The 20311-nt window shown below is 41.2% G+C and overlaps 1 protein-coding gene across 1 annotated transcript in view; it reads left to right on the top strand.

The window, feature by feature from the left end:
• RYR3 (ryanodine receptor 3) overlaps positions 1–20311 on the top strand; it is a 537566-nt gene that overhangs the window by 416376 nt on the left and 100879 nt on the right. Inside the window, exon 64 of the mRNA XM_019551798.1 lies at positions 416–497. Within this exon, the coding sequence (XP_019407343.1) occupies positions 416–497 (82 nt within the window). The remainder of the gene's footprint in view (positions 1–415; positions 498–20311) is intronic.

Below are 20311 nucleotides of genomic sequence, written 5' to 3'. Positions count from 1 at the left end.
GATGCTCCATCTTCCCCAGTGTCACACCATTCATGAGCTGTGCCTGGTACCTCAAGGTGTGTAGAAAAAACATTTAAAGCTGTGTCTATGGCCAAATCACTGATTCTCTGAATCAGCATCGAATCTTCACTTTCAGATTTGGCTGAATTGAATCAGGGACAGTGATCCAAATCCACGAATCAAATCGCTGTCCCCAATTCAGGCCAAATATGAATCAAAAAGGGCCCATTTCGCACATCCCTACCAAAAATATTTTGTAGAACATTATGAGAAAATGTAATTCATCATTTGATCAGTCATTGTTTCGTCAGATTGTATAAATGAACAAAATATATACTGTTTTTCTTTTTTTTAAAGTAGATTGTATATGAATGTTTCATAGCATTATGCAAACTTTTTTTTTTCTTCCTTTCAGTGGGTGATGTTCAAGTTTCATGCTACAGAATTCTTTGTAGTCTATATTCCCTTGGGACTGGAAAGAACATCTATGTAGAAAGGTATTGAATGAAAGGATATGTTGCATTTCAGAAACTGTGAAACATATTACTTACTGTATATCTATCCAAATGGAGATGGTTCAATTTAAAATCTTATTTAAGTTTAACAGTGATTTTAGCAGAAGTGGCAAAATGTTTTGAAAAATAATAGGGGAGAGAAGTTTGCTTGCGTAAAAGTATGCAGTTGTGATGGCCCAGGAATTATGCAAGAGTGAAGGCTTTCTTTCATTGATAACTTTGATGGGACCAACTGTGTGGTTAGGACAGTGTTAGACAACCTTTTCAAATGCAAACTTCCTTGTTTTTTGCAGGAAGTAATGCCACATTTTTGTTGTTCTGTATCAACACAACAATAACTCATTGTGTTGAGTCATTTATGCATCCCTCTCTATAGGAATATAGGAATTGCTGTGTTTTACTACACAAATAGTCCATCTATTTCAGCATTCTGTTTCTTTCAGTGGCTAAAAACAGCTGCTTTAGAGAAGTTGCAAAAAACCATGATGTGATGATTTATGTAAATTGTGAATGTTTCTTGCTAGCTCCCATCACTTCAGTATTGGGTTATCCCTTGTTCAGATCAGTCCAAATCAGGTTCTGGAATTCTGTTTTCCCTTTGTGTGTTTATGTAACAGGTTTTTAGCCATGTTATGAGTATATATAGCACTTAAATGCAGGCAATGATTCTGTTTCCCAGCAGTGTGGACATGTGTGTGCAGCATATACTGAGTATGTTCAGTAAGCTGTACAGTAGCTGGGCACATATGCTTCTACATTTGTGGCCATTGTAAACACATACTGACATGTAAGCCAGATAAGACTAGAAACTAATTTCTAACAGATATTAGACTCCAAGGAAGGAGGAGAGGAGGGTAGGGTAGGGTACCTGAGATATGAGAGACCTGAGTCCTAGTAACCCCTCACTAAGAGGAGGTTTGAACCTAGAGTTGTTTCCAGCACAGTTATCTAACCACCATGCAACAGATTAGGCATTAGCTACACTTCCTCTCTGGAGCAACTTTTGACATTGGCTCCCTAGGCATTCAAGGAAGAAAGACTAGGGAAAAGAGAGAAATTAATGGGCCAGAAACTTCCATATGACTCTGTCCATTTTATCCAATGGCTATTAAATACAAGTGGCTCAGTTTCAAAAGAAGCACCAGAGATTTGTTTTAATAATGCCTGACTTGTAATGTGGTGGTTGGATCACTATGCTGGCAAGTGAGGCAGATGCAGATCCAAATCCCCTTTAGGCAAAAGGGTTTAGAACTGATGTCCCCTAACCCCTTGTCTCTGAGCTAAAGATGGGAGGGCCCTCTTCCCCTACCTGGCAATATTTTTTTCTGGAACTTGCATGCATATGTAGGCACCTACATGCATAGTTTAAATGTGCAGGCTTATGCATCCAGAGCACAAAGTGAGGGCCAAAATCAGATGGGTAAATAGCCAAAAAACAACTAGTTGGAATCTGAAAAGGAAACAAAATTATCTCAGGCAACTATGGACTTATTGATTCTGATTAGTTATCTCCTCAGTAGCCTTTATTCAAATAAATCTCTTAGAAATTGCTTCTTTTACTCTGTAGTAATCTGGTTCTTTTATGGGTCTTCAGACAAGTCTATTAGTTCTTATGAATCAAAATAATAGTTTTGTTTGTTTTTCCTAACCTTGGCTATGTGCTCTTAAATTCTTTATCTTATTTAGGGGGAGGGTGTTCCCTGAATAATTTATGCAGGGATGTAACAGGGCAGTTCTACATCTTGGGTAGTTTGATGAATGGGCAGAGCTGCCAGCAACAGCAGTATGGCCAGCTGTAGCAGCAGGCATTTTTATTTCCCTACCAGAGGCAGTGCTCAGCAGTGTGACCTCAATCACCCTCACTCAATTACAATACTGAATTACTGCACTGCTTTTCTTTTGCCTCAGTTGGGTTAGATTGCTCTTTACCAAAGTTTATCTGCTTGCCTAGTATAATATTTTCATTTTTATAATAGAGCTGTATTAGTATTTACTCACTTGGCTTACTGCTTCTTCCTTATTTAAGGTTATGCAAAATTCTAGAATGCTAGCTTCAGAGATGATACCTTTTATTAGACCAAGTAAGAAATCTCCCCAAGATTACTATATTTAAAGGTATGCATTAGGGCTCTACGAAGCAGCTGTTTCATTTTGGTTTCAAGTTCAGCTGTTTCCGAGGACAGTGATCCATTTCAGTGTTTTGGATCTCTGTTCCGTTTTGATTTGGCCAAATTTTTTTGGAATTTCAACACTGTTTCAGAGATTTGAATTGGCCAGGGAGAGATAGGCACAGCTGGGTGGCTGCCTCTCTCCAGGTGAAGGGAGCCATGGGAGAAGCCCCCATAGCTGCCCTGCTTGGCTCCATCCCCCACCCAGCCTCAGTCTTCTGGCACCAAAAAAAAAAAAAAGAAAAGCCCTGCACTTACTGGCTGCAGCAGCAGCAATCAGGGCCTCTGAGGGCTTGTAGCAGAGCCCCACCCCATGCAATGCAGGGCAGCAGGAATCAGCCCCCCAGCACCCGCGAGGCAGCTGCTCCACAGCTTGGGTGCAGTGCAAGGCTGAGTGCTGTCTTGGAGTTGGGGCCACTGGGGCTGAGTGGTCCTGGGCTGCAGCTGACTGCTGGAGCCATCTGAGCTCCCAGACAGCTTACAGTGCCCTGCTGAGCCACACTGCACCCGCGTGATGTTATAGCTGTGGCATGGGTGCTATGCAAGAGGGACAATCCTTGCTGCCCCCCACTGCCCCTCATTGCATGGGGGGCTCTGCCATGAGCCCCTAAATGCCCTTATCACTCTTGCTACAGCCTGTGAGTGCAGGGCTTTTTTTGTTTTTGTTTTTAAAGTGCCAGGAGGCTGGGGCTGGGCAGGGCAGCCATGGGGGCTTTGCCTACAGTTCCCACAACCTGGGGAGAGGCAGGCACAGCCAGAGGAGTAGAGGTGGCAGAGCCCTGTGGGGCAGTGGGGGGCAGCGAGGATCGCCCTCACCCCCCACACACTTGGCACCCACTCTGCAGCTGTCACATCACACAGATGCAACACAGCTCAGCAGGGTGCCACGCACTGTCTGGGAGCTGCAGTGTCTCCAGCCATCAAGCAGACCCTGGCAGCACTCAGCCCCAATGGCTCCAGCTCCCAGATAGCAAGCAGCACCCTGCCAAGCCACACTGCACCCATGCCATGGGGCAGCTGCCAGGTGGGTGCCAAATGTGGAGAGCAATCCCTGCTGCCCCCCACTGCCCCATGCAGCATGGGGGGCGCTCTGCCATGAGACCTCAGAGGCCCTGATTGCTGCTGCTGCAGCCGGTGAGTGTTTGGTTTTGGGGGGGGGGTTTAAGTGCTAGAAGGCTGGGGCCAGGCGTGGGATGGGCTGAGCAGGGCAACCATGAGGGTTTCTCCTGCAGCTCCTCCAAACTGTGCCTGCCTGTGCGCCAGTGGGGGGAGCCACAAGACAAGCCCCTATGATTGCACTGCCTGGCCCCATCTCCTGCCTGGCCCCAGCCTACCAGCACTTTAAAAGGAGGGCTGCAGGGCTGTCCTGGACTCTTCCCAGAGGCTGATCTGAAACATTCCGACACATCTGAAGCATTTCTGAAATGTTTTGGATGGTTTCATTTTGTTTCGGAGATGTTTTGGAGCCTTCTGCTTCATTTTGGATTTGGTGTTTCAGGTTCCAAAATGGGCCAAACACCTCCAAAATGAAACAGCTGCCAAAATTTTGCACAGCCCTAGTATACATGCCTTCTGGCAGTTTCCTAGGGTGCAATTTAATAGCCTCCATGAAAACTGTAAGGGTATTTCCCAACTCTTGACAGTAGTGGGTTTTTTCATTAAGTTACCTCTTTTTCTAAACGTGCCCTGTTTTTCTTCCAAAGTAAAGCAAAAGCATAATAGCTTTTTTTAATCTTTTATCTATATGGCACTCATTCTTTAATTACATTTTTCCTTTTTAAATTAGAAGAAAGCATTTATAATAAAATATGGTTGGAATTCTAACTTTATCTGAATCTTGCATCAAACTTTTTATTATAAATATTCTCTGAATGATAATTCTGATATTTATATATTATGTCTGCCATCACAAGGGCAGTCTAATTTGAATGGACAGGATATAAGCACAACTATTAACAATATACAGCTGGAATGCTTTTTTATTGTTATGTGTGTTCTGTTTCTGCCATATCCATTTCTGCCCTGGCAATAAAACTACCATAAACTTTTACTTTACAAAATGATTTTACGTTAACATTATCCTCATTTTGCCTTTATTTTTGTATTGTTACATTTCTGTATAATTTTTGTATGAAGCATTCAGCAGAAACGAAAACTGATAAAAAGAAGTGATCCAAAGCTTTTCAATGAAATATAAAGTATTATGGGCAGTGACCTCAGTTGATAGACAGGGTTTTTTATTGTATTCTGTGACAAATCAATAGAAAAATATCAAGGATACTTTAAAAAGAAAGGCCGGTTGCTCTTATGCAACCCATTGCACTATAGTTTCTGAGGTAATTCTCAAGGATGAATCACCATTAAGTCTTGAAGTAGAATATTCTCTCATGCAACTTGTTATATAAATACTCAGCAAAGCTTAAATACCTTTCCTAGCATTTTACAGTTATCTAAGAATTTTTATTACAAATAACATTTAAAAATACCCGCCTCTCCTTTGTTCTAAAAAATAAAATGGAGAAGACAGGAGTTACATTTGTATAAATTGCTATGCAAATGGCACCTGAATCTAGATACAATGCAGCTGATCTGCATTTGAAGACCAGAAACAATGTTAACGTCCTTGACTTTAGATCACAAAACTAGCAAAATTGTGATCATATTGCACTGACCTGATTTTTTTAAAAAAATATATATAGCTGTTATTGTTCAGTGTGATGAAACAGCACTGTTTTATTCAGCCATTGTCTATATATATTTAAAAAGCAAATTCTTTGCACCAGTTCCTCTTAAATTCTGTTTTATTAATATCTGCTACCAATTTTTTTCACTACTCTTTTAAGTCAATAAACAGTTTGTTGCAACAAATCTTCCTATTTGCAGAAGCAATAAGAAGTTCCTTTCTTGAATGTTTGTCCATATTCATATTTCACTGTTAATAAGTGCGCGCACACAGTTGGTTGAGCCAGTGGTCCTTCTAGACAGAAATGTCCATTGAAGTGGCATATATGCCCTTCAGATCCTCACATTTCCAGCCACAAACACAAAGGGGTAGAACTGTCCTAACCAAGCTGCACGTCCTGCTCAATGCCTGTCACAGGTTTGAGAATCTTTCGGTTCCTGATTGGTTGCAAGTCAGCAGAGCTAACTAGTCCAGGCACAGCAGCACACTAATGCAGCCATACTGCTGCTAATTTTATTAATTATTAAAGTTCTATATGCCACTCTCCTTTAAAAAGGCTCGTGTGGCTTGCAATCAGAAACGTAAATCATAGATAAAAGTAGAAAATAATATATAATAGACTGAGCAATTATTTCAAGTGGAGGGCCACTTACTGAGTTTTTAGCAAGCTGTCAAGGGCCACAAGGGTAGCCCCACACCTTGACAAGTGCCCCACCCCTGGTAACTATCTTGGGACTGGAAGTCCCGCCTCCTAACTGCTGACCTTTGCCATCAGAAGTCCCTCCCACTGACCCCAGAAGTGCTCATTTCAGCAAGGGGTTTCCCATCTGGGAACCAGAAAAATACCAAATTATATTCTAAAAATCGAACCTCTATTACAACATTCATTATTTTGGTTTCAAAAAATATTTTTGTCCTCATTTACATGTGTCTGTGTAGTGTACATAGAGGTGATTGTATAATAACTTAAAATGAAGAGGAGATTGTATAATAGCTTTAAATGAAGTCTTATTCTTGTATATCGTGGGGGTTATGGGTGGGTGGGTATAGATTTGTTGGGGGCTATGGGGTAGGGTGTGGGTATGGGTATAAATGTGGGGCTTATGTGTATGTGGGGAGGGGGACATAGCCCCCACAAGTGCTCCTCCAAGCTTGGGCTCCATGTTTCTGGCCCAGGGGCACTGGTATGGGCCCCATGCTCCCACTTGCCACCACTTCCCCCTCCCATCTGCCACCTCTGACCTTCCCTGCCACTCCTGCCCACTGCTCGCCACTTAGCACCATGTTCCAGCTCCATGGCTGAGACTGCAAAATGCATTAGAAGCCGGACTGGCCCCATTGGCACTGCATGGAGCCAGCCAAGCATCACGGGGGCCAAGCTGGTTCCTGCTGAGTCCTGTGACCTGGTGCTGCAGCTGGGAACTACGTGGTAGTGAAGCGATGGGCAGAGGGGTGGAGAGGAACAACAGCAGCAGTGAGTAGGAAAGCAGGGAAATGGTGGTGGCAGGTAGGTGGGAGTGGCAGCAGGTGCATGGGAGCACAGCAGCAGCTAGGTGGGAGCATGGGGCCTGCACCAGTGCACTGGGGCCAGCACCATGGAGGGCCCAGAATGCGACTGCACGGGTGTGGGGCCCAGGCCAGCAGGAGCTTTATGAAGCTGTGCTGGCTCCCCGCTCTCCCTGTTGGCACAGCCCAGCCTGGATTCATAGAGCTCCTGCTGCCGTACTCTGGGCCCCCACCAGTGCTGGCCCCAGTGCAGATCCTGCAGTCCCACCCAGCTGTCACCTCATGCTTGTTCACTGCCACTTTGCTGCTGCCTGCCACCACTATTTTGCCACTTCCCTGCCTACTGCCATTCCTCTCCACCTCCCGCCCCCCATCCACTGCTGTGGCACCACGTTTCCCAGATGCAGCACCAGGATCACAGGAACTGGCTCAACCTGGCCCTGAGGACTGGGACTATTGTCTACAGTCCTCCCCTGCCTTCCCCCACTTGTTATCTGAATTTCCCTCTCCAGCAGAGTGAGGCAGGAAAAGCCCCAGGGTACCAGGCCACAAGCCTCTGCTAGACAGAAGCTTCCAGATGGGGGTGGGGCGGAACTAGGTGGGTTTTGCTGCTGTGGCTTCTGGGTCCTGCTGCTGGCTCCCTCTGGGTCCTACTACCCCTGGTGCCTTGTCATCTTTGACAAGCAGCCAGGGGCAGATAAATACTAATTTTCTAAATTTTTTAGGGGCCCCATGGGCCAGGTGCAGGCCATGGGCTGTATTTTGCCTGCCCCTGTAGTAAACCAAATTCCCTAGACAATGCCCCCAAACTTAGCCAGCCTGCTCAGATAAAAAGATCTTACAACACTTCCACAAGAAGTTAGTTCATGCAGAACTAGCTTGGATATCTCTGCCTGGTGTTAAGTTTTCCCCAGCAGATTCCAGTATCTCAGCTAACACATTCACAGGGGTGTATTTGGTATGCTTCTGCCATGTTGGCATACTTTTCATTGTTTATAAGTGTTCTGTTAACCGTTTTTAGTGAAATTAGCAGTACTTTAATTAAAACTTTTTCCACTTCTTCCTACAGGATCCTTTTACATTTTAGTTTTGTGTTTATTTTCTTCCAAATATGTTTTCAGTACTGGACAGTTGAATGTCTGACGACAAATCTCTAGACTTCAAGTATTGCTTATGTTTTATGGCCTTCCTTCTCATAACATCAAATGAACAAAGTATTTATTTTGCCTCAAGGAAGGTGCATCCTTGACCATTATGATATTTGCAGGTCCTCCTCCCCAAAAAAGACTCAAATGGTATCAGGAGTGGCCTAGCAAGTTTCTGCATCTACTTTTGTTATTGAGATAGCTAGTTACCACAGAATTTGATAAAGGTAGTAGAGATGTTCTTCCAAGGACATGAAGCTGAAGCATCTTGATCTCTTCAGCATAAGGTCATAGTCAACATCAAGCCTGCAAATGAAAATTTCAAATCATCAAGCAATGCTGTAAATTATGATTATATAAACTAATGTGCCACACTGTGTTTGATTGATAAATTGGCAACAAAGCACAGAGATGAATTTAAGTTCTTTTTAGCAGAAGGTCAATAAGCCTTGAAAACTTCTCTGCAGATTGCTCTAGATACAGATGATACACTGCCTCGGGGGCAATGACAAGTGCTGTCACTATGCATTTCTCTTGATACCTTCCTCTACCCTCTCTAAGAAATAACAAGCAGTAGAGAATTTATTATTTGAAGGGCTGCAATTAATATTACAATAAAACACCTCAAAGACACAAGAGGGGCGCTAACATCCTGTACCCAGCCCAAAATATACCAAAGGCAACCTGCAAGATGCCAGTTCAGCCACCACCACCTTCAAGGATAAGGCAAATACTCTCCCAGGAAAGCTGCCATTTCTTTTCACCAGATTCTTCCTTCCTTCACTGAATAGCATGGGTTTTTTTCTGCCCAAAACTATAACCTCCTTATCTACCTTTCATTTCAGATCCACCTGATTTTTCTTCTTTGGTGTTTGACCATCACTTAGCTCATTCTACCATCCCTGGTTCACCATAGCTTCAGACTAATAAATGTTAGGCATCTTTGGAGACGGGGTAATTCCTTTCTTTATTCTTTCCTTTCCCTCTCTCCTAATTCCTGTCCAGGCAGCCCTTCCTATGAGAGTATATTACACCAAGCTGTGCAGTCTTTTTATCTCTGTGTGGTAGTGGTGATACCACATCAAAAGAGCAAAATATTTTCTCATCCCAAAGAGTTTTGTCCCTTTTTAAATCACGAAGACCAACGGCAACCTAATACCTCTGCAGCTATCCTTCCCGCTTTAGATTTGAAAGGTTAGTATGCTGCTTTTAACCAATTAAATGCAGCCTCCCACATTGCTATTTTCTCCTGGCCCATCATCTGGTGCACAGAGCTGGAATTTGGTGGAGGCAGATTTAATCAGTGCAGTTCCCAGAGGGTATAGACAGACATAACCTTTAGACCATTTTAAATGTGGTTTAAATTGCAAGTGTCCAGATGTACAAGCCAATTTAGAATGGTTTCAACTTCCTGGAATATTTCAAAAGTATACCAAGATAATCAGATATTATTTTGAACCAGCCCTCCTTTAACCAGTTCAGTGTTACATTTGAACGCCAAACTTTCCATGACTAGCGTCTGGTCACTCCTCCAGACAACCCACACTGCACTGCTCCTGCCCCAGCCTCTTATGGCAACTGGCTTCTTTGGCATGCATCCAGAACTCTACTGCCCAAACCTATATGACTGAGTCCAAGCAGTCCAGTTTACTGGCCAAGCGGCCATCATATAATCATGCTTGTGTGCATCCCATGGAAGGTTCTCAAATCTCTAATTAGAAGGAAAGATCCAAGGATTGTATGTAAAGCCATACTCCTCAACCCCATTCTACCACTGAAGATTGCATTTAAAGGCCTCCACTGTAAGCAGAATCATATGGAAAGGCGATACCCTCAAAGACCCTTAAGAACAGACCCTCTCAAACAGATCAGTTTATACTGGAATTATGGGTCAACCCAAATGACGCATTAGAAGGAGACATGCAGGTTTGAACCATTCAAATGACATCAGACAACACAAGATCCATTTTTTATCAGGACAAGCGAAGAGGATCTAGATCATCACAGTTGTGATGGGAAGCCAATAGAAGTCCACAATAAAACTTGGAATTATATTTTCAGCAACCTAAGTTCCAGGTTCAGACAATGTGGTAGCAGGAAGATTAAGTGAATGATTGAACAGTTATTCACAACTAGTAAATTAAACAGGCTGTACTTTACAACCTAATTTAAAAAATGAACATTCTTTATTATAGATGTATTTGAAAATTTTTTAAAAGAAAAAGTATCAGCACTACTGCTCAAAAGGACCTCAGTGCTGGATCACTGATGATTTCTTCTTTGGACCTATTTCTGCATGTAAACAAACCTATGCCCTCCTAAAACTTTTTTCATAGCAAGATGACACAACCACATTCATGTAACCATCCCTATCTTAGCCAAGACAAATGTATATCATCTTTCTATAAAATTGCCAGTAACCTGACTATTCATTCCAAATCTCCTGGCTTAGTATTAAAAGTAAAGTTTATACCTGAATCTACAAGTACTCTATCTACCAGTGTGGATGTTCAGTGTTTGACACATACAGAGAACATGTTAACAAGTTTAAGCCTTATTCATAAATATCAGAAAAGATTCAATATCCGCTTTCCTTTGAAAGTGAAAAATCATTCTTTATCTGTTGTCACCAACAATACATAACTTAGTTACTTTCCAAAATACAGGACACTTTAAATTACTTCTGTTAACTTTATCTCTTAAGTCCTCTGCAAGTATATTTGTCTGTTATTATATCCACAATGCACTGGCCATTCTAAGGTTTCTCAATACTTTCTCAACAGTGTGACAAGTTTTGTAAGGAGAATCTCTGGGTTTTACTCTCCTTTTAGGAAATGTATCTCTTCCCAGGACTGGCACCTTGATGGATGCCTAACACAGGCCTATGCACAGAACCACAGGCCTCCATGTTCTCTCCAAGATGGCTTTCCTCTGGAAAACTGCTTCAATTAGAAGAGCTGATGAATTCCATGTTCTGATAACAGTGTCTTCTTACAATATTTTTTAGAAAGATAAAGAAGTATTGCCCCTATATGCATTTAGATTGAAGATCCTTTTCAGGGCACTATATGAGAAAATAAGGTTTGCTGTGGGTAAAACTGGCTCGCTACAGTAGGTTTTGCTGTCTTTCTAGTGAAGATGAAAGGTTTTACTTTATGTTGGAGGTAGTCAGAGAAATGTTCCATTTCCAAATTTTTATAACTTGTTTTTAAGAACTTCTCTTTGTTCCTGTAAAATGCAGTGTTTTGCCTTCCTTACTTCTTGGTCTAGGTTACTGCTGATGACAGATTCTTCTCTGGTTTGGAGATTGAAATAAGTAGGTGCTTTCTAGCTACCAGTAACACAAGATGGCATAGCAGTTCAAGGAGGGCAATTCCTTGAGCTGTTACTTTTGATTATCCACAAGAAGAGGTTTGACATGACAGTACCTTGGGGGCTGAAAGAAGTCTACAACCCTAGCTATCATATCTTAGAATTATGTCATCCTGTGTGGCAAGAGTTTCAGATTGAGGAAATGGATGTGTCAAGGAATGATAAAATACTTACAGGTGGTACCTATGAATTTGATTAAATTTTTTGTGACAAATAAGAGATGATTTTTTTTTTTACAAGTTATGTGCCAAGAAAGACAAGAGCCTGTTCATATATTCCTGTCCCTGGATTTTTTTTTTTCTCTCTCTTTTTGGTTGGCATAAAAGCATTAAACTTCAGCATGCAGTAGGCTTGTGTATTGATTCAGGCCCCAAGGGTGACTGTGATGCCCTCTGGTGGCCATGAAATCCTCACCCAGCTCTAACTCTAAGATGCCCTTCCCTTCTTACTTTCCTTCCACACCTTAATATAATTGATTGGAAGGGAGGCTGCCTAATGGGTCCTTGAGCAAGCCCCAGTTCTTCTAGATGCCAGCTAGTTTTCCAGGCTCCTGCTGGTCTCCATCTGGCTCTTGTTCATTGGACCCTGATGGCCCATCGGGGCACTTCCCCAGTGCATCTAGTAGCCTTAAAGGCTAATCATGGCCTCTGACCTCCCCTACAGCCATGTCCATGACTTGTAGGTGTTACCAATTAATGACACTTGGCCCCAACCTGATGCAAGGCCACCTCAAGCCTCTCTGTAGCTTTGCTGGGGCCTCAGACTTCCTGGCTTCTTGTCCCTTTCCTCTGGCTGTGCACTTTGCTTAGACCCACTTCCCCAGACCTAGCTTCTGGGCTTCAGTGCTTAACCAACTAACCTGGCTCTGTCTTTGCCCTATCCTGGGCAGTACACTCACTGAGCCTGTTTAGGGTCCTGGACTCCCTGTCCTTTGTTTTTCTCCTTTTTGTGCACAGGACCCTCTGGCCCTCACAACACCCTTCCTGGGCACTGGCCCCACTAGCCCTTGCCAGGATGCTGCCCCAGCTAGGTTTCAGCATTTCTCTCTCTAGGCTTTAAACTCCCCCTCAGACTTAATCCTACTGTACGCCCTGAATCAGGGCCCCTATGAGAGTTCTAAACACTGGCATGCATCCCATGCCCTGTTGTAGGTTAAACCACAATGCACCCCTCAGGCACCCACCGTGGCCTCCGCAAACTCCCCTTTCAGCCACTTCCAAACCATGGGTTGAAATTGTAACCAAGGGGTAAGCCTTCTGGCTATAACACAAACTAAACACCTTCTAGGTCCAAACATAACCAATGGCTACCTGCCTGCATAACAAGGCCTTCCCTTATCCTAGGTAAAATTCCTCTACAGGGTAACAGAACTCTGCCTTCCTCAAGATCGCTCCAGTGCCAAATAGGAGCTCTTGCCTTAGCAGCCTTCAGAGCCAGACTTTCTCCCCTGGCCCAGGTTTTGTGTTTTATATATGTATATATACATACATATATATCTATATGCCAGCCAGGTGATTCTCTGAGCTGCCACAGGTGTTTCCTGACTGACTTCGCTGGCTTACTGCTCCTGGACTCTGCTGTAATGGTATCTTGTCTTCCATACAATGCTCTAGCCCCTTGTGCTTCTTCTGCACAGCTAGTTCTGCAATAAGTACTTGTAGCAGGTACATCCCTGGGTACCTGGTCCCTGGCAGCTCATAAAGGGTAGCTTTTCCTGCCTGAAGTTCTCCCTGCTGTTTTTTCACCCTTAAAGTAACAGGAGTCTTTGGCACTCTGTTGTAGCCTGTAGTGGTAGAAACATGCAAGCTTTTTAAATAAAATAAAATTCTACCTAAACAGTTATCTTAATTAGTGGTTCTTCATGGCTCTCTAAACAGGATGGTTTTGACTAAGAAACAGGAATATATAACACAATATAAATGCAGGCAGAAGGTAAGTTGAGGTGACCCCTTACTATTTCAGAGAGGTATGAACTTTTGTAGGCAACAACCAATTATATCAGATGCTATGAAAGGACAGGGGAAGAAAGGGTCCTCTATAAAGGGCAAGGGATAGGATTGCTGAGAGTGGGTTGATAGGATCTATTTTGATGAACAAGGCAAGTAACACCTTGAAGGACACTGGAGTTAGCAACTAGTTCTGATAATGGGATAAGAATCTATAATCCCTGATGAGACCATGGATAACATAATCTAGTCTGTGGGTGATTTTTTGTTTTGCAATTTCACAATCAAGTTGGCTTCTAAAGTTCTTTTGGTTAAGGACAATTAGTCTGAAGTCAGCGATGGAATGTCCAGAGTGTTCTACCATAGGCTTTTTTGTATGTTTCTGGAACTGATGATATTTAGGGATTTCCCCATTTGGCCAATATAGACAGCAGAAGAGAACTACATAAAGCCAGATTTTGTATATTCTCAGGTTGCCCAAACTAGATTTTTTTTCTATTACAAGTGTCGTCTTCTGATACTTTCCATCAATTTCTTTTTTCCATCCAGAGAGTATCATTTCTGATACTAAGATTCAAACTTTATGGAACCTTAAGGTATCTCAACCTCTAGCCCTTTTAAGAGGTACTCATCTTCCCTTGCTAGTTATTTCACAATAAAAAATGTCCACCTGACTCAATAGTGGTGTAATAGAGCTGCATACAGATTTCCTTTGACCATACTTATCAAAATAGCATTTAATTACATGTAAACTTCCATAAAAAGGGGTCATAAAACTAGATACTCTTTTCATAGCTAAACGATTGCAAAGACAACTTTTCTCAAGGGCATGCATTTAGTGTAGCAAAAGACGATGGTTTAAGACAAGCTGTAATGGGGTTGAATTTTTATGGCATTTTTATGTTGTTTATTTTTTATTAATAAGTAACAAATGCTAACAAGTACTGTTGGATGCTACGTTCACTTTTTTTGAGTAATAAGTATAATCTTCTCTTTAAGTGCAGATCATTTTCTTGGTTTTGTACCTTTGAAAGGCTTGTGTGTGTTAATCATATTACCAGTGAGCTGCCCTTTATAGCTGTAGTAAGGAAAGGCATAAACTGTGGCTAAACATTCAGTGACCTTCATGTCATCAGGGACCTTCATAAAATAGTATGGTTTATGAGAAAAAAAAAGATTTCCAGGAGATTACTCAGTAGCTTAAAGGAACTCACTATTGCATGGAAATAGAAAATTTAAAGGAGTATGAAAAGGTTAACATACTCGTTCATTTTGCTTATGAAAAGAGTGGGTTTATTAATAGCCAGTCATCAATCCTCTGGATCATGGTGTACATATAAAAGATCTAGTCAGGTGCCTGATGAATCTGCTTGTGACTGACAAGCCCAATTCAGGAGTGACATGGCTTGGTACAAGTTTCAGCAATCCATACGGTGTCAGAGTTGAAGCACAAGTTTACAGCAAGCTGCTTCCTTCTTTCTTACTTTGGGCACCTATACACGTGCTGGATGTCTGCTCCAATGTGTGCTAATTGGCACATGTCAGAACCGACTCAATTAATTGCGTCTGCTGGAGCATGTTAATTAATGCACTCCAGCAGCCTCCATGTCACATCTATTCAGTGTCCCCACACTTCAAAATGAGGGTGGAGGCACTTTAACTAAAGTTTGTTGAGCAAGCTTTAGTTCAAGCCCCCACTGCCATAATGAAGCATTGAACACTGAATACATGTAACACTGTGGCCACTTTAATTAAAGTTTCTCTAATCAAAGTGCCCCACCCTCCACCCCAGAGCATGTGTATAGATGCCCTTTGCTTCCATCCTCCAGGTCAAAGCAACTTCATGTTGAACTTGCACCTAGTGCCAGATGTTCCCTCTAGATCGGACAGGATTCTGTGCACTCCTTCCAGCTTTCTAATTTGATGTTGAGTGACTACATATCATTTTTGCACACAACGTGGTACTGCTATAAAGGGCAACCTTGCTTTTTAGAGCCATCTCAAATCTCACTGCACAGAATATTCTTGGGGGTACAGTCTCCTCCCATTTTTCTGAAACAGCTGAGTCATCACAACCTCTTCCTCTTGATGGCATTTTCTAAGTGTGTCAATTCTGTGTGCTCCAGTACCACTGTGTTCAGCATTTTGTCTTTCCACTTTATTTGCAGGATCTTGAACAGGCATTTCATGTGGAAATTCTTCAGTCTTCTGATGTGCCTAGCGTATACGGTCCATGTTTCTGAACAGTAAAGCAGGGATGACATCATGCAAGTCTTGTAGATTCCCATCTTCACTTTATTTGATAATTTCTTGTTATTCTATACGCACTTCTGTAATAGCCCAAGATTCTTAACTGCTTTTCAGATTCTGTTAGTTCAGTCTGAAGGTCAAGATCCCTGCTAATCGTAGAACCAAAGTAACAAAATATGTCAATGATGCCAAGAGATTTATCCTCCAGAGTAATGTTCTTCCATCCCTTGGTAAATGATAAATCTAAAACAAGATGGGGCTATTATTGAGATTCAGAAAGATCAGATTTCTCAGCATCCAGTATTAATGGAAGTATCAAGATGCTTCAGTCAGTCATTCTATGACAGATATATCAATCCCAGAGGGCTTTTGATTTTTAGCTAGTGATAAGGGATTTAAGAGTAATCTATAAGAGTATGTCAGAACATGTATTCCAAACCATGGATGGTATTTAATCTGAATATGGGTGATTTTTCCCCCCATATATAAAGTTTAGAATTCATGAGAAGTACAAGATTGACTTCGTCTAAAAATTAGGTCAACTGTGGCCAACATAAAGCAGATAATTACTTGTCATGTTGCCCTGTAAACCACTATACCATTAAATTAAAACTGTGACCTGCTGAGCTTGAAAAAACCTTTTATCTTGATAAGATATCTCTGTTACATGTGGGGTGTTTATCAAAATCTTACCTAAAATATTTGAAGCACCATGTTAATGATGCTCTACAGTCACCAGCTTGTGATGCTGAGAGGGAGGCCTCAGCAATTTGCTAATTAAGTCACTGCTAACTCTTCATTTCTCTTAGGACATGAAGTACCAAACATATTAAAGATATTTACAACTCTCCCTTTTCTTTTTGGCTAGATGCAAGGATGCTCTCTTCTTCTGTTGTAGCAACAGAAAAGGTTGATGATAAAAGCTGAGAACCAGTCACAGAGGATTGTTTCTCACCTTTGGTTGTCATCATTTTCTGTGAGGTCTAACTTTTCTAAAATTCTATCTATTCATAGAGTATCATAGAATCATAGGAAAGTAGGGCTGTGAGGGACCTCACAAGGTCATCTAGTTCAGCTCCCTGCCTAAGACAAGATTGTCTCTGACTAAATGATCCCAGCCAAGTATCTGTCTAACCTGCTCTTGAAAATGTCCAGGCATGGAGATTCTACAACTTCTATGATGAGTCTTTTCCAATGCTTGACCACCCTTATAGTCAGAAAATTCCTCCTATGCTTCAACTTAAATTTTCTCTGATCCTTATCCTTAAATTTTCTCAGATCCTCATATGACCTCCATGAGTTCTCAAATAGGATAGCCAATGGCTCTGAAATTACTTTAGCCAAAGCCTTCATTACCCTAGAGTGCATCCATCTGCTTCTCCAGACTTAAAACCATCTAGCTCCTTTTAAGTTATTCCTAACCTGTTCTTCTACAATTCAAGGCTGTTTGTATCCTTCCCTTTCTTGGTTGCCAACTGCACTCATCATCTCATAACTTTCATTATTTGTGAAGACTGAAGTGAATAAGTCATTAAATGCTTCAGCTTTCTCATCATCTGTAATGCCTTCTACATTCTGTAAGGGACTTACAGTTTCTCTGGTCTTCCTCTTACTTTTGACATACTTGTAGAATCCCTTTTTCTTGCCTTTCATGACCCTTGCCAGTTGCACCTCAAGTCATGCCTTGGCCTTTCTTATTTTCTCCCTGCATGACCATGCGATGCTTATACCTTTCCCTAGTACTATGATCAAGTTCCCACTTTTTGTGGGATGCTTTTTTGAGTCTCAGCTCATTAAAGGATAGCAGTCTAACCAGGCTAGCCTCCTCTTTTCACGTGCCATTCTTTCATTTCATTGGGATAGCTTGCTCCTGCGCCCTTATGAGGACACCCTTAAAGTACAGATATATCCCTTGAATTCCTTTATCTCTCAGACTTGCTTCCCTGGGAATTCTGTCCACCAGTTCTAAGCCCTACGTGTGTGTGTGTGTGTGTGTGTGTGTGTGTGTGCGCGCGCGCGCGTGCGCATATATATGTATATGTATGTGTGTATGTATATATATGCATGTATATATATATATATATATATATATATATGTACCCACTTCATTGGATGTAGCCCACAAATTGTCCCTGTTAGGAAACTTTTCTATTATTTATGGCTTTGAAGATTTATGGAAATATTAATCCTAATTTCGTATTTCTTATAATAATCTTATTTCATATAAAAAATTACTGTTAAACTGCAACAAGGGAAATTTAGGAATATTAAGAAGAACTTTCTAACTATGAGGATGGATTACCTGCAGAGGAATTCACATCTTTGATGTTTTTAAGAAGAGTTTTTAAAAACTCTTTATTGAAATGGTTTTAAATAGAAATAATTCTGCCTTGTGCAGAATATTAAATGATCTCTTCCAGCCCTATTTTTCTATAATTCTTTACAGAGTGAGTTATTGCTGAGTTTTTTAAATTTAATTTCAGTATTAATATGAACATTTCTGTATCAGGAGAACATGATGAAAGACATAATAGCATTTAGTAAAACTGAGGGAGAGTAGATGTCTTCAAAATAAGCAACAACTGCAATCACAATAAAAAAGCAAACATAATATGTAAAATCTGCTGAAAACTGGAAAAAACTGCCTCATTTATGATCCCATATATAATTAAATGGATCATTCTACACACTTCTAAGGCTGTGTTGGCTTTCTACAGAGTATCTAGCAGAAAGAAAGTGGCAAGAGTTTTGTGCCACTTCTGCATCCTTTCTGCCATATTTATTGCCTAGGTACTTTTCAGCTGACTCTGGCATGGACTCTGGAATGAATTTAGATATGGGTAGCTAAAATTGCAGCCATAGAATCGGTTTTTATCTATGCAAATATACTAACACACACAATTACCAGACGTGCAAACAGATGTCACTGATGGTCTACAGAAATGTGGATTTTACCTGTGGGATAAAAAGATACTAATTATTTACAAATTCATTTAGATCCTCCTGTTAAATGCTATTGTTTTTATCAATAGTTCATAGAATCATAGAATCAATGAGTCAGAAGAGACCTAGACAGATCATCGAGTCCGACCCCCTGCCATGGGCAGGAAGGAGCACTGGGGGTGGCAGGGGTCATAAGACCCCAGCCAGGTGCCTGTCCAGTCTCCTCTTGAAGATTTCCAGGGAAGGTGAGAGCACCACCTCTCTGGGAAGCCTATTCCAGGCTCTGGCCACCCTTACCGTGAAGTAGTTCTTCCTAATATCCAACCTAAATCTATCCTCCCTCAGCTTGTGGCCATTGTTTCTGGTGACTGCAAGGGGGGCCCTGGTGAACAGACTTCCCCCAAGTCCCTGCTGGTGGCCCCTGATAAGGTTGTAGGCAGCCACTAGTTGAATTTGTTGAAGATTGTTGAACACTATAGACCCCACCTACAAAGTGACTCAACCTTACCTGTATTTGTATGCTTATATTTATGTACAGTTCATGGTCCATATGCAACTAGAAGGTGAATCTGAAAAATGGGATGATGTGGGCTCCTTGTGTTACAGACATTTGCACCATGTATCAGAAGAGCAAATCAAAATAAGAACATATAACTAATGAAAGAACATTGATCATTAAAGCGTTCTTGTACAAATTCTAAATAGACTTTTCATGCTTTATAATTAAACATATCACAGCTTCGTTTTGACTCTGGACAGTTTCCAGGAAAGATTATTGTTCACCTTTTAAGCTTGATTTTACATGGCTCTCTTGGAAACCAGATTCTTGGCCTTGGTACAAAAAGAGCCATATGCCTGGTCATTTCAAATGACTGTCATGTTACTTTTAATTAATTCTATTCTTGCACCACCAGCTCACTATTCATTTAATTGTATTTATAAATTATTTATTCAAACACCAAGATCTTAGTAAATATAAGTTAATACTAAGTGTATTTTCTTCTCCTGGTATCTGCCATTGTTCAAGAAGCTGCATCTTTGATTTGCTTGTATTGTGTTAGGGTTTCATTTGTTAAATTTGACAGTCACCAAAATGTTATGCGTTGAATAATAATATGTAATCTATTTCATCCAATATAGATTTAATATCTGTAATAAACCTGCAGAAAGCTAGCAGCCTTCCCAAGAAAAAATATGTCAAGTGAACCTCAGGATTCCTTTTCTCTAACCTGATTAGGCCAAAAGATTACGTTTCTACATGTAGAGTTTTCCTGATACTTCTCTTTTGATACAATGTAATTCATATGAATATTAGTTTATTCTTTAAGATTTTTTGTAGTGAGTCCCTTTCACTTGTGTACCAAGAAAAAGGTATGTATATAGAAATTTTGAGGAGAGTTATTTTGTCACGCTTGTATTATTATCTAATACTAAGTTTTTGTAGGTATGAAATGCTACATCTAGTACATCTCTGTGCTAGAAGGGAAAGACTGTGGTGCTGGTGTCAAATTAAATAAAGGAAACAGTAGCAAAGACAGAGGAACAGTTTTCTACGGCTTGTGTTCTACTCGCTGCTCATGCCTTTCAAACATGTGAGGCATATCTTGTAATGAAACATAAGTCTTTCTTGGTCCTATATTGGCAATTTTTTGGTTTTTAGGAGTTTTTTTTCTTCCAAGCAGATGTACTCCCTGCAGCTTGATTCTATACATGAGCATGTGTCATCATTGCTATATAAACATGTCAAGGCTTGGTGCCACTCAGCAAATTTGCTGTTCCTACC

This window comes from Crocodylus porosus, unplaced genomic scaffold (genome assembly GCF_001723895.1).
Source record: "Crocodylus porosus isolate Cpor-Errol unplaced genomic scaffold, CroPor_comp1, whole genome shotgun sequence".
NCBI lineage: Eukaryota > Metazoa > Chordata > Crocodylia > Crocodylidae > Crocodylus > Crocodylus porosus.
Note: the sequence above shows the minus strand (reverse complement) of the source record. Positions and strands in the feature narration are given on the sequence as shown.